Source organism: Centroberyx affinis, unplaced genomic scaffold (genome assembly GCF_046629955.1).
Source record: "Centroberyx affinis isolate AG114_WGS23_722 - 3 ecotype Tasmania unplaced genomic scaffold, CSIRO-AGI_Caff_v1 ptg001225l_1, whole genome shotgun sequence".
Classification (NCBI taxonomy): Eukaryota; Metazoa; Chordata; class Actinopteri; order Beryciformes; family Berycidae; genus Centroberyx; species Centroberyx affinis.
In genome coordinates this window covers 2,132-15,446 of record NW_027279739.1, presented here as the reverse complement: position 1 = coordinate 15,446, position 13,315 = coordinate 2,132, and the positions used below count along the sequence as shown (strand labels likewise).

The window sequence follows — 13,315 nt, the reverse complement described above, 5'->3', positions numbered from 1 at the left end:
TGGCTGTTAAGTGATGAGAACATAGACACCAAAATCATTCATGTGTTCCCAGTAGATTGTTTGCTCCAGTGCTCCATGCTAATACAAGGTAACACACATGGGAGTCATTCCTATCTTCCCAGGGTCCTATGTTCCCCAGATTTATATGGCAAATAATGGGAACATGACAAAGGGTCCTATGTTCCCAGGGTCCTATGTTCCCCAGTTCTACATATGTGCTCTCCCAGGGTCCTATGTTCCTAGGGTCCTATGTTCCCAGTGTCCTATGTTACCTGGGTCCTATGTTCCCCAGCTCTATATAGCACATAATGGGAACCTGAAAAAGATGTTCCCCCAGGTTTGAGTAAAATTTTATCCACAGAACCACCCAGACTCTTTAATATTCTCTGCCGGGTCAGATTTGACCCGGAACACCACAGATGTAACAATTTTTTTTATAGACCTTCAAAATCAAATAAAATGATAACCATTGGTTTTGTTGTGTTTATATAGCTGTTTTGAAGCCTTGTTCCAATAAAAAAAAACTGGATAATATTTATGAAATGTTTTAACTTGAAACGGGTCAAATTTGACCCGAACACAATAGAAGGGGTTGTTAACAGAATATTGAACTGGGGAACATAGGACCCTGGGAACATAGGACCTTGGGAACATAGGACCCTGGGAACATAGGACCCTGGGAAGATAGACGCTCCCCAAACATGCTAACAAAAGGTTAATCCATGAATGCGTGTTGAGACTACATAGGCCTGCTGTATAGCATATATTAATTATTAAATGAACATCGGCAGGATAGCAGCGCAGGTAAATTATGAATATGAGATTCATATTTCATGCTGGGTATACATAAATCTTTGGATTGGCTATGCATGTGCTGTGGGCTTGGGCTACGTTAGTTATGATAGTGTCATGTCGTTAATAGCAGAAGGCAATTTTTGATGATGGTGTAGCACCTAGGTATTCAATTCTGGTCCTCAAGGACTGATGTCCTGCAGGTTTTTGTTCCTCTCTTGTGGTTGATGAGCTACACCTGGTGTGTATCTACCTGAAACCAGATGTGGCTCATTAACTATCAGGGAGGAACAAAAACCTGCAGGACACTCGGCCCTCAAGGACCGGAATTGAGTACCTAGGGAGTAGCAAATAAACTGTCCCAAATGGCCTCCACTTTCCCTCGCCCCCCTCCTCTCCTCTCCATTCCCCCACTCGTCTCCTCCAACTTACTTCCTGGTAGGAGAGGAGTGATAGTGAGGGAGGGGAGGAAAGGATGAGTGAAAAAGCTTTGGGATTCACCCTATTTTTGTATCTACACCGGTGGTTTTCAATCCTCGTCCTTGGGACCCACAGCCCTGCTGATTTTCATCATCATCAGGGACTACTTACACCTGGGATGCCAGGTGAATGCAATTAACTGCAATTAACTACCTGGTAGGATAGAAAACCAGCAGTACTCTAGGTCCCGACAACCAGGATTACTGAATCACAGATCTTTACAAAACTGCCAGACTTACCGTGCGTTGAAGTGTTGGATTAAATTTCATACAATAAAGCATAAAATCAACCACAAGTACAAATTCAAAAGACATGGATATTCCTCAATTTCCTGTGGTATTTACATTAATAATCTCCTGAAATAGTCGAAGATTGCTTGCTAGCTAGGCTTGTGACGTATTCCCGAATCAGAAAAAGGTACGACCCGACAATCACCTGAATGCAGGCTTAGCCAAATATCATTTAAACGTACTTAGAGCTGGTCAAGGTTCTAATTTTCTTTCTTTTAAGATAATGCTAGTTGCTGCTATTACTCAACATTGTGTATACTAAAGTGTTAGCATGGAACCTATCACTCAACATAGTGTATGCTAAAGTGTTAGCATGGAGACTACTGTCACTCAACATAGTGTATGCTAAAGTGTTAGCATGGAGACTACTGTCACTCAATTTAGTGTATGCTAAAGTGTTAGCATGGAGACTACTGTCATTCAACATAGTGTATGCTAAAGTGTTAGCATGGAGACTACTGTCACTCAACATAGTGTATGCTAAAGTGTTAGCATGGAGACTACTGTCATTCAACATAGTGTATGCTAAAGTGTTAGCATGGAGCATCAGAGCCAATGATCTACTGGGGACATGTGGTGTCCATTTTGGTGTCTATGTTCTCATCATTTAACAGGTAGGTTGACCAAAGGGACAATCTCTCAAAAAACTTGATGTATTCCTGGGTGAGGCAGTAAAGAAGGGACTTAAGGAGGTGTCTGCTCCCCTCCATCCCCTCATCCCCTCTACATCGCTGTATCCATAGCGGAGGGCTAGAGCTCAGGTTGGCTGTCACGTCCTTCCCTGCTCGCTCTCTCTCTCTCCTAGACAGCTCACTCAGAGGACTGCAAGAAAGAAAAGAAAGTTTGAGCCGAAGTGAGAGAGTAGATCGAGTCTCTCACAAAGAGAGTGGAGCACAGAGTTCTCAACCTCCTATCTCTCTGACACTTTATCGGCTTTGCCTCTGAGTGAATGTGCAAAATCCCCGCTTTCAATTGCTTAAGCCGCTTGAGTAGAATAGTCCTGATATAACCCAGGCCCACCTCTTTCACCCGGACAACAAACCTCTCTCTACCGCTCTACCCACACACACATGCTCCCCCGCGCTCTGCATGCATTCTGCATAATACATGAATGAAACCGCTCAACATCAACGAAAGCTGTGTGTCCACCCTAGACCGATTGATTGATGCAGTAAAGGGTGCAACTCTTAACACGTCAAATTCAGATTTTCACGTCAAAAGAGATAAAAAATTTAATAATCATCTTGAGACTATTATGCTGTAGAAAAGGCAGTGCAGTAAAGTCAAGAACACGCAGTAAGTGTGAGTCACATTCCCACCGTAGGAATAAATACACTTCAACAGGCCCAACCACGAGTGCTGCCCACTCTGTCCACAGTGTGTATGCGTGTGTGCGTTTTGCGTGTGTGTGTGTGTATGTGCGTTTCTGTCTGCGTGTGTGATCCAGACAGCGGATGCAGAGGCCTGGCCTGGCCAGGGTGCTGCTCCTCTCCAGCCCAGGACCAAGCCGGGCCTCACGCCTCCCTCTGCTCCTCTCGTCCAGGCTCTGAGCTCATGCCGAAAGCCCTCTCCACCAGAATTGTAGGAGGTATCTGGTGGTTTTTCACCCTCATCATCATCTCCTCCTACACGGCTAACCTGGCAGCCTTCCTCACCGTGGAGAGGATGGAGTCGCCCATCGACTCGGCCGACGACCTGGCCAAGCAGACCAAGATAGAGTACGGCGTGGTGGAGGACGGCTCCACCATGACCTTCTTTAAGGTTGGTTATTTTTAAGGCAGGCAGTTGCTGTGCCACAGTGTCTGAAAAAAGATTTGCTTAAGAAACATCTTTTGTAGTGAGGACTTTAAGTATAATCTGTGGCATTTTCATATAACTAAATGTCTGTTTTGCTACTCTAAAACCAATTGATATAACACAGTAGTGATTCAACCTACAGTATACCCACTTTAGGGTTTGACTAATATATTTGTACTTGTACTAATATTTAAACTGAAGTTGCTGATATTCAATATGTTTAAATGTGATAATTTTCATGCCAAAATTCCATGTATTCAGTGTTTACCCCAGAATTGTATTCTGTATTCTGAAACAGCATTTAGACCATCATGGGACACTAAAACTCTCCACTGAAACCCAGACTAATGAAATTCTTTTAGGGTTAGCAGCTCTTTAAGGCAGTATGACCCACCACACCTATTCAATGGTAGGAGAAACATTACTAAGGGATACATTACTGCCTTTAAATGAAATGAATGAATTTACAAAAAACATAATTGGAACAATTCAATGAAGAAATAAAGAAAATTTCATTGTAGTATTTACATTTTTTATGTAGCTGTGGTCCAGGTGGACCCTCCATCATATCAGAGGTAGATGACTGGCTGATATCTGATATTTAATAAAGGGCCAATATCAACCACATATATTGTTCTTTCACTAATCCAGTTCATGAAAACTTTTATATTTGCTGTTCTAAACACTCTGTGTCTGGTAGCACTTTCCTGAAAAAAATCCTCTGCCGCACAGGAAGTGATGTGTATTATGTTTCTGTATTGTTTGGAATAAGTAGAAGAAGAACTGGGTAGTTAGCATGAGCAGTGATACCCACCATGGCTGAACAGACAAAGAAAAGAGAAACTAAAACTGCATCGACAGAAAATCCAAGCAAAACAGACAAAGTCACAGTACTGGACATACTGTTTGATTGACAGGCGACCTGTGGGAAGTGCAGTGCAGAAACACCACAGCAGTGAGCGCTGAGCATTAAAGATGGAGACCAAATAAAAAAGAGGACTCTCATAGACGGATGTTTTATTTAGTTCTGTAACATAGTGTCATATGGCCCAAATGTAGCTGCACCATTCTGCCCGTGAAATTGCCTGTAACCATCTAGCAGTAGCAGCATAAATAGTGTTGCCTCTGCCAAGGCTGTCCTCAGTAATCCCCGCAGTGTGGGATCATATAGAATCCCCCCTGCATATCGAGGATATTGTATTAATCCAGCCGTGTTTAAGATCGCCGTTACCCATGCAGAAGATCTCCTTGGATTGCTCTCTGCTGTTTGTACGCCGACGCCAAACCTCTGCAACACCGCAGAATCCTAAAGCTTTACGATTTTGTTTTTTCACACCTCATTTTCACCCGTCTGGGCTTAAACACACACGCGTTCACAGATACCGTTCACACACACGAGCGTACACCGGTGATGAATATGTTTGCGTGTGCCGTGGGAGCGCGTAGCTTCTCACATATTTTCCTCTTCACCCACTCTTTCTCACACACACACACACACACACACACTGAAACGTACACACGCTGATTCATTAGCAAACCACTGCGGTGATAGTTGCACAGTCTCTTTATCATTTCACAATACAAATTACTGAAAACAACAGTTGGTGTGAGAACCAGCATATGCGCCTGTTAATCATCCTACCTATGCTGAGGTCCCTTTGCAGCCATAATTTACTTTGCCAATACAGCCTCAGGTCAAACACTGTATATATCCTGGAATCATTTGTGCCAAGTTATTGCTCAGGATTGTCTCTATATACCTTTTAGATTAAATGCAGCGTTATTACAAATAATACCAGTAATTATTAAGAAGGAAAAGCATACACAATAACTATAATAGCTGTACAAAAACTAACAATCACGGGCATTAACGATCCACTAATTACCAATTATTGGAATATGAGAAGACTCTACTATACAATTAACTTATTTATGGAGTTGTGGAGATGTGTGAAGCATTGTATTAAAGACAGCTTAAAAAAGTGTTTAAAATGCAGCGTTCAAATACAAGTCATTTTACAGCTATGTTTACTACATATGCATTGTGCTATATGCCATTGACATACAATGGACCAGGCACCATATATAGCCAACTGAATGTAATCTAACACACCATGAGAGTGACCCACCCAAATACAGACATACTGTAGGCTTACACAGCCTGTCAAAAGTTTGGGGACACCACATTTTTCTTTATTTTTACTATTTTCCACATTTTAGAATAACAGTAAAGACATCAAAACTATGAAATAACACAAATGGAATTATGCAGCGACCAAAAAACTGTTAAACAAATCAAAACTATGTTAGCCGCCCTTTGCCTTGATGGAAAGGCAAAGGCTTTGGAAAGAAATTCATACATAGGATCAACTTCACTATTTATATTTGTCTAAGAAACAAATTTCAAGCGTTTAAGCAGAAGACTGTAGATCAAAATGGCTTTACGATCATGAAAAAGATAATCACCTTTAATTTATTGTACAACGTGGTTACTCCCTCATCCTTTATGTGTCTTACTAAACCACAAAATCTGACTTGATTCAAGAAATGAAAATGCTGAGGATTGTACCAAAGATGAATTAAAGCTAATGTTGATCCACTGAATTTTATTCCTCTGTAATTAACATGATGAAGATGCCGTAAAGAACACTTAAAGAGTAACTAAACCAAACCAAATCTGAGTTGAAGCCTGACACCTAATGGTGAACAGGAGGGTACTGAACTGCCCATCTGCTATTGGCTGATCTTTGTGCCGGGTGACGTCACCCTCTATAGAGTACAACAGGTGATGACATCACCTGGCACAAAGACCAGCCAATAGCAGATGGCCAGATTTTCACCATTAGGGGGTCAGGCTTCTGTGACTATTTTTGTAGAAGAATGATGCAAAGTAGAGGTCTATTCTTGAGAGAAAGTTAACTAACCCTTAATTAACAGTTAACTAATGTGTCTGGTAATCATTTACTAATGGTGTTCATGTTAACTAAGGTATTAATTTATACATTATTTAATAGTCATCTTTATAAACTAAATGTTTAATACCTTACTTAACATGAACACCATTAGTACAAATTACAAAATTAAAACAAATTACAAATTAGTTAACTGTTAATTAAGCATTAACTAACCCTTATTAAGCATTAACTAACCCTTAACTTAGTGACCCTTATTGTAAAGTGTTACCCCACGGTTCTCAGCGCTCGATCAGCAGCTTGCGATGGAAAGGGCTAGCTTTTCCGTCTTTCCCTTTGTTTTTGTGTCCCGTAGCGTGTCGCATTTTGTTCTCATTTGTGTTCAAAGCGTATTAATGAACCCAAGCGAATGCAGAGGGCATTCGTCCTGCCCTGAATAAACACATTCTGTATATGCATCCTGTCCGCGGTCTAAAGAAGATACTGCTCTGATGATGGATGAGTGTTTTGACCGGACTTATCATCCGTCTCCACTGATTCAGGGCTGCACTCTCTTAGACGGTGTGTGAATGCATTACAATCACTATTCAACAGCAGGGGGAACAAATACAAAATCCCTGCTGTTCGGGTAATTATTTACTTATATTTATTCTGTAAAAAAAAATACATGTCTAATGGTGGCTAATTATGTAAATGTCTGCACAGGATAGTCTCTGAAGCATTGGATCATCTCACTCGTCTTTTCCTTGGTTTTTGCAGCGGCGACACTCCCTATGGACCGTCGTTACAATAACACTGAATAATTCAATAAGCAAACACACACTGCTGTCTCCCTCTTATTACCTAATAAAATCACGTCTTATTAAGGACCCTGGCAATCCGGCGGTCTGCGGAGGAGACGCCGGCCCTTCACACGACTCGCGACTCTCGAGCGAGATCTCTCCCAGTCGTACCGGGAGCCCAGAATTGTTTTGCATGAGCCATAAGACGAGAGGATATATCTCCAGAATAATGATTTAAGGGGGAAAGCAGACGAAGCGCTTATTGAGATGATGAGCTTGATACCTAGGAGAGGAGAGTGTGTCGGGGAGGGGAGGCAGGGCAAAGAAAAGAGCTGGGAGGAAGAATAAGTAGAATGTGAAAGGTACAATGATGAAAACATAGAACGCAAATGACATTACAATGAAGTTCAGTGTCGTAGTATCCAATATCTCATTCAGAATTCCGAATAAATAAGGATTCCTACCCTCTTTCCCACGCCTTGGTGATATATTGGCCAGCGTCAAAGTCATAGTTTCTCAATAAATCACAATGGATTAGTTTATGACACAACTTCACTCTCAAATCAATATATAAGCTACATTTACATTTTAGGGATTTGAGTGATACTCTCATGCAGAAAAACTTGCATAAAGAACAAGGAAGGTTGAAACCAAAAGCTAAGTGCTCAAGGGGAGTAAAGGTCGGGAGGACAAAGATGGGAGGTGTTACATGTAGCATCAATATGTCATTGTCAAATTAATTGTGCTACCTTGGTATAATTGCCATAAACAAATGAGACCATGGACAAGATGATTGGTTGCCTCTATCTCACACCAGTGGTATTGTTAGTGTAGTAGTGTAGACTACAAAAGTAAGACTACATTTCCCATAAACCCCCATTATTTCCTGCCCCCCTCTTCCCGTCTCTTCTCGTCTCTGCCGTCTTTGCCCTCTTCCTGTTTTGTGCCGTAAAGCAATCCAGCAGATTTCCCGCCAAATCCGACCTGGTGGCTCACAGCGTAAAATTCAGCGTAGAGGTCGGTAGAGGCTGCCAGTTTCTGATTGTCAAATGTTTAATTTTACGTTTCATTTACAATTATACTAATGTCTCAAAATGAATGCAGTGATTGGATGTTGAAGTGCTACATGTACACGCTGGCCGAGACGTGTTGTTGTTGTGTTTTTCGAATTTGCAAAGCGTTTTGGATATGCAGTTAGTTCGACACATCTCGGCCACCGTACCTTTAAGACCAAAATACAAAATAGTACAAAATGGCCAAAGTGTCCCAGGATACTTCTCTCTTCCCCTTTGTGCTTGCTTTGCTTTTGAAGCACCCTAATGTCCTAATCCTAATCTATCACATATTTCATACAGAGCCCATTCAAAAACGTATTGTGATCAAGCAGAGAGTCTGCTCTTTTAGGCATTTGAGACTGTGTGTGTGTGTGTCTCCTTCACACCGCCCTGACATCAAACCCATCAAAAGCTTTTTTGCCGACCGAAGCACAGCCATTCTCACCTGAAGCCCTCCTGCCCTTTATAACTCTCTCCGTCCGTCCTTCCGTGGAACAGTCTCTATTTCACTCTTTCACGTTTAACAAGCCCCATACTGGCGTCATCGCTTTTTTTTTTTGCAGATTTCAAGTGTTCGATTTAATCTGGTGGCCCCTTCTCTCCCTCCCTCACCCTGCCCTCTGTCTGTATTTCTCTTTCAAAGCCCCCCCCCCCTCTCATCACAAATCTCTGGGTTTCCACATTATCGAAGGGGGGAGATTACTGAACTCCTGGCGGCTTCTGGTTGTCAGCAGTGAGTTCAGAGAAAGTAGAGGAGTCGCATTAGCATAGAAACACTGGTGCCTTTCAGGGTGGAAGCAAGGTTATTATCGTTAACGAAAACTAACGAAATAACGAAAACTAGGTGTGAAAAAACGTTTTCGTTAACTGAAATAAAAATAAAAACGAGGCTTTACAAAAAAACGATAACTAACTGAAACTGTATTTAGTGTTTACAAAACTAACTAAAATACACTAAAATTATAGAAAAAATGTCTTTAGTTTTCGTCTTTGTCGATTTATTTCATACATAAGCCTAGTATTTTGAATTTTTGAATCTCGCCCCTGACAAATACCCCATATTACAAAAAAAGACTAAAACTAACCCTGAAACTGATAAAAACGAAACTAAAATTAAGCATTTAAAAAAATAAAAACTAAACTAGCAAACCCGCTTTAAAAACGAATTAAAACTAAACTGAAATTGAAAACAAAAAGTCAAAACGAAATGAAAATAAAAACTAATGAAAAATGCAAAACTATAATAACCTTGGGTGGAAGCTTGCCGAATATTAAGACGGGAAGCCAGGAGAAATAAATTTGAAATTTTCCCCTTGCTTTACTTGCAAGAGTCGCGTAGTAAACACGCCCGCCAATCAGAAACAGGATGCATCGTCCCTCCCAGGTTTCATCCAAATTGTGGTGTATCGCAATATTTTGTGAAAAAAACAGAAACCCCACGCGATAATATCGTATATGGCAATATTTTGACAATATTAAATTACGGATATCGCCCAAGCTTAGAACACAGTGCCAAAAAGCATCGTCCCCACCCGAACCCCACATCGCTACAATGAACTTGTCATCCATTGACTTTGCATACAATCGCACCACCTCTATATATAATACATTTACCAATAATTGTAAATAGGCAAAAAAAGGTGGGAGACAGGACTTTGACAAAGCAGATTCTACATATATATAAAAAACATGTCTCTCACTTTTTTTCGCCTATCTACAATTATTAAGTTTCCTCCGACCGGAATTTGGTGTTCCACTTGTTCAAACTGAAAGGTTGAACAGACATCAAGAAAGCGATTCACTTAGAAACAATTCAGCAGCAGGACTAGTTTTTCATATATTGTCAGAATCTGCTTTGTTTGCGTTCGTTTATGTGCTAGAAGTGTGATTTTGAGACCTGTTTTGCGTACATATTTCAATTTGTTTTTTCGGTAACACTTTACAATAAGTTAAGGGGTAGTTAATGCTTAATAAGGGTTAGTTAATGCTTAATAAGCTTAATAAGCATTAGTTAATGCTTAATAAGCATTAACTAACCCTTAATTAACAGATAAATGTGTAATTTACTAATGGTGTTCATGTTAACTAATGTATTAATTTATACATTATTTAATAGTTTATAAAGATGTATAAATAAATAATGTATAAATGAATACCTTAGTTAACATGAACACCATTAGTAAATGATTACCAGACACATTAGTTAACTGTTAATTAAGGGTTAGTTAATGCTTATTAAGCATTCATTAATTAATGTACCCTTATTGTAAAGTGTTACCATTTTTTCTTTGTCTCAGTATGTTCTGATGTTATTTTGCACACCCTCATATTTATATAACTCATGTTTGTCATACTTTTTGTTCATACATTTTTATGTAACATGTAGTGGAAATTGTCGGTTGCTTTATTATAACCCCCATTTGCGCTATCCTTATTTCTATCCTATTTTCCTTTGCTTTATCCTACTACTATTTGCTGATGGTAAGATAAATACATAGATAAAAAAAAATTGGAAAAATGAATGTCTGCTCTTCTGCTGTTACAGTCGAGTTCCACGGAGGGCGAACTGACAAAGCAACAAACGTGAGGTGATTCTGAGTGCGATTCGGCTTCTCTTTTTATAGCCGCCTGTGTTTAGTGTCAACAGTGTATCGTAAACAATATCTATCAAATTTGGCGTGAGAGAACGCTTCATGAAAAGGAAGTTGTTGTTTGTGCTGACAGAAGCGCGCGCTCTTTTCCTCCGCTATCTGGATTCCTTTGATTACGGCCCTTTGAAAAATATGCAAAACACTTTGGCACGCAGCGAGCGAGGAGTCTTGACAAGCGGAACAACAGCGTGTGTGTTGGGGGAGTTAGGGGGGGCTGCACACACACACACACACACACACATACAATCACACATACAGTACATGTACATGAACTCACATGTACAAACATACAAATGCGCACAAACAAACACATACACAAAGAGATGCACAGGCACTGACTCTCACACACACACACACACACACACACACCTAGACTGATATTCATCTTGATGCTTTGGCAATATTGTCTGTGAACTTTCATGCCAATAAAGCACATTGAATTGAATTGAATTGAATTGAGATACATACATATAGGAACACATACACACAAAGACATTGATATCACACGGACAAACATGCATGAAGACATATACAGACACATACATGCACATACACATACACAAAGATGCACACAAACACACACACACACACACATATGCACCACACACACACACATAAATCCATGCACACATATATGAACACACACGCATACCCACGGAATATGTGAAAATATGTGCACATACCGTATGCACATGCTGTACTTTATACTTTCACTTCATTAAAGTTGTGCTTATAATTATTGAGCTGACTGGACAGCAGTGGTTCTCAACGTGGGGTCCGGGGCCCACCACGGGTCCTTGAGGGGGTTCCACGGGGTCCCAAGCAAATTGATGAATTGTTAAACTTCAGCATTATTTCATTTACAAGAAGTGAACACAATTAGAGAATGTAGAAGAATGACTGTTTTGATCACAGTTTCACTGTTATCTCTCTACCTACAATACAGATAGTCATGGAATTCTGGACAAAATCATATCTAACAATAAAAATATTCTCAGATTTGGGTCCGAGAGATGAAATCTCATCAAATGGGGGTCCGTGGCTCTGATGTGGATTAAATCAGGGGTCCTTGATATGAAAAAGGTTGAGAATCACTGTTGCACAGTATTATGGGATGTGTGAATCTTACATTTAAGCCTGAAGCATGGTCTTCCTCTCTTTGAAACTCTCCACTCTCCAGATGTGTGCCCGTGAAATCTAAAAATCCATCTCCACACCCATGAATTTATTGTTGATTATAGTGTTAATCCTTGAGATCTTTGTTTTGTTTCATTTTATTTGATTTTTTGTTGACATCTATGGCGCTAATGCTGCGTTCAAGTCACGTCGGATTTACCGTAAATATGTCGCATTTACCGGATTTACCGAAAAAAAAACGTTCAGCCTCCTAACTCACCAGTTGCGGTAATGCGTCTGTTCAGCCATGGTGGCTGTCGCTGCCCACGCTCACTACCCAGTTCTTCTTCTGTTTATTCCAAACAAACGGTAAAACGCATCACTTCCTGTGTGCCAGAGGATTTTTCCCCAGGAAAGATCTACCAGACAGCGGCTGGGTAGATCAGCAACTGTCAAAGCTTTCATGAAACCGGATAACAGGTTGAATCACTGTTGGGTTACGTCAATTGGTGACAGAGAGGAGCGAAACCGACATTTCTTTACATGAAAAAAACACAGCAGATTCTTTCTTTTAAAGGTGAATAACCTGGTATCAGAACAGCGCACGCCTCGCTCCCTCACGATGCAGAAATAAATAACAGTTGGATTAACGTGGCCCTGAAACACGAAGCAACTGTGAAAAGGTTTACAGTGACGCTCGCGGCCTCGCAAATCTCTCTCTCCCAGGTCTTGCCGATGAATAGCGAGCGCTAATTACAGTCTGTAACAAGAGGATTGTAAAGACGATGATGCGTCCTTGGAAGTGTTTCATTTTACAGGCCGGGCCGCGATGATTACCGCAAGCTTTTTGTGTCTCGATCCCCCCCAAGGTTCCCCCCGACTTCGGTCCGATCGGTTACTTTGTCGACTCTTGCAGCATCGGCCTGAACACAGGCTCCGTAGTTATCGTGAGCTGTTTACCTGATCAATGCGTCGTGGGACTTTGCTGACCGTGCCCCCCCCACCCCCCCCACCCCACCACCCCCTTCCATGCACGACTCAGAGGAGCGTAGAGGAGAGAGAACAATTCATTTCTTGTTTTTTTTCGGGGGGGAACGTTGGAAGTTGAACTTTCTGTGGAATTTGTAGCGAGTGTGGGGGGGGTCCGGAGGGGATTTCCTTGTAGAGCCGAAGTTGACTTGTGCTTGTTTTAAATGCGGTGCGTTTGGTTTGTGCATAAAAATACAAAAACTGAGCAGAACGCTCGTGTCAAGACCTTGGCCTCTGAATGGTTATTACAGACTTGGCCGCTTTGATAGCTAGAAAACACACACGCACATACTGTATATGTCGAGTGGGTGGACAAAACAGCAGAAAAAAAGAACATGAAAAAGGACTTTAACTTTGAAGTAACTAAATTACAATTACAAAAGCAGGTTAGGACAGTCAGAGAGTTGAATG

The 13,315-nt window shown here is 41.0% G+C and overlaps 1 protein-coding gene across 1 annotated transcript in view; it reads left to right on the top strand.

The window, feature by feature from the left end:
- The window catches only part of LOC139648538 (glutamate receptor ionotropic, kainate 2-like), a gene marked incomplete at both ends in the record, with an annotated part of 50,025 nt that extends 37,203 nt beyond the window's left edge, over positions 1-12,822 (top strand). Inside the window, 3 exons of the mRNA XM_071524697.1 lie at positions 3,106-3,323; positions 8,861-8,905; positions 12,745-12,822. Of these exons, the coding sequence (XP_071380798.1) occupies positions 3,106-3,323; positions 8,861-8,905; positions 12,745-12,822 (341 nt within the window). The remainder of the gene's footprint in view (positions 1-3,105; positions 3,324-8,860; positions 8,906-12,744) is intronic.
- Between the last annotated feature and the right edge of the window lie 493 nt (positions 12,823-13,315).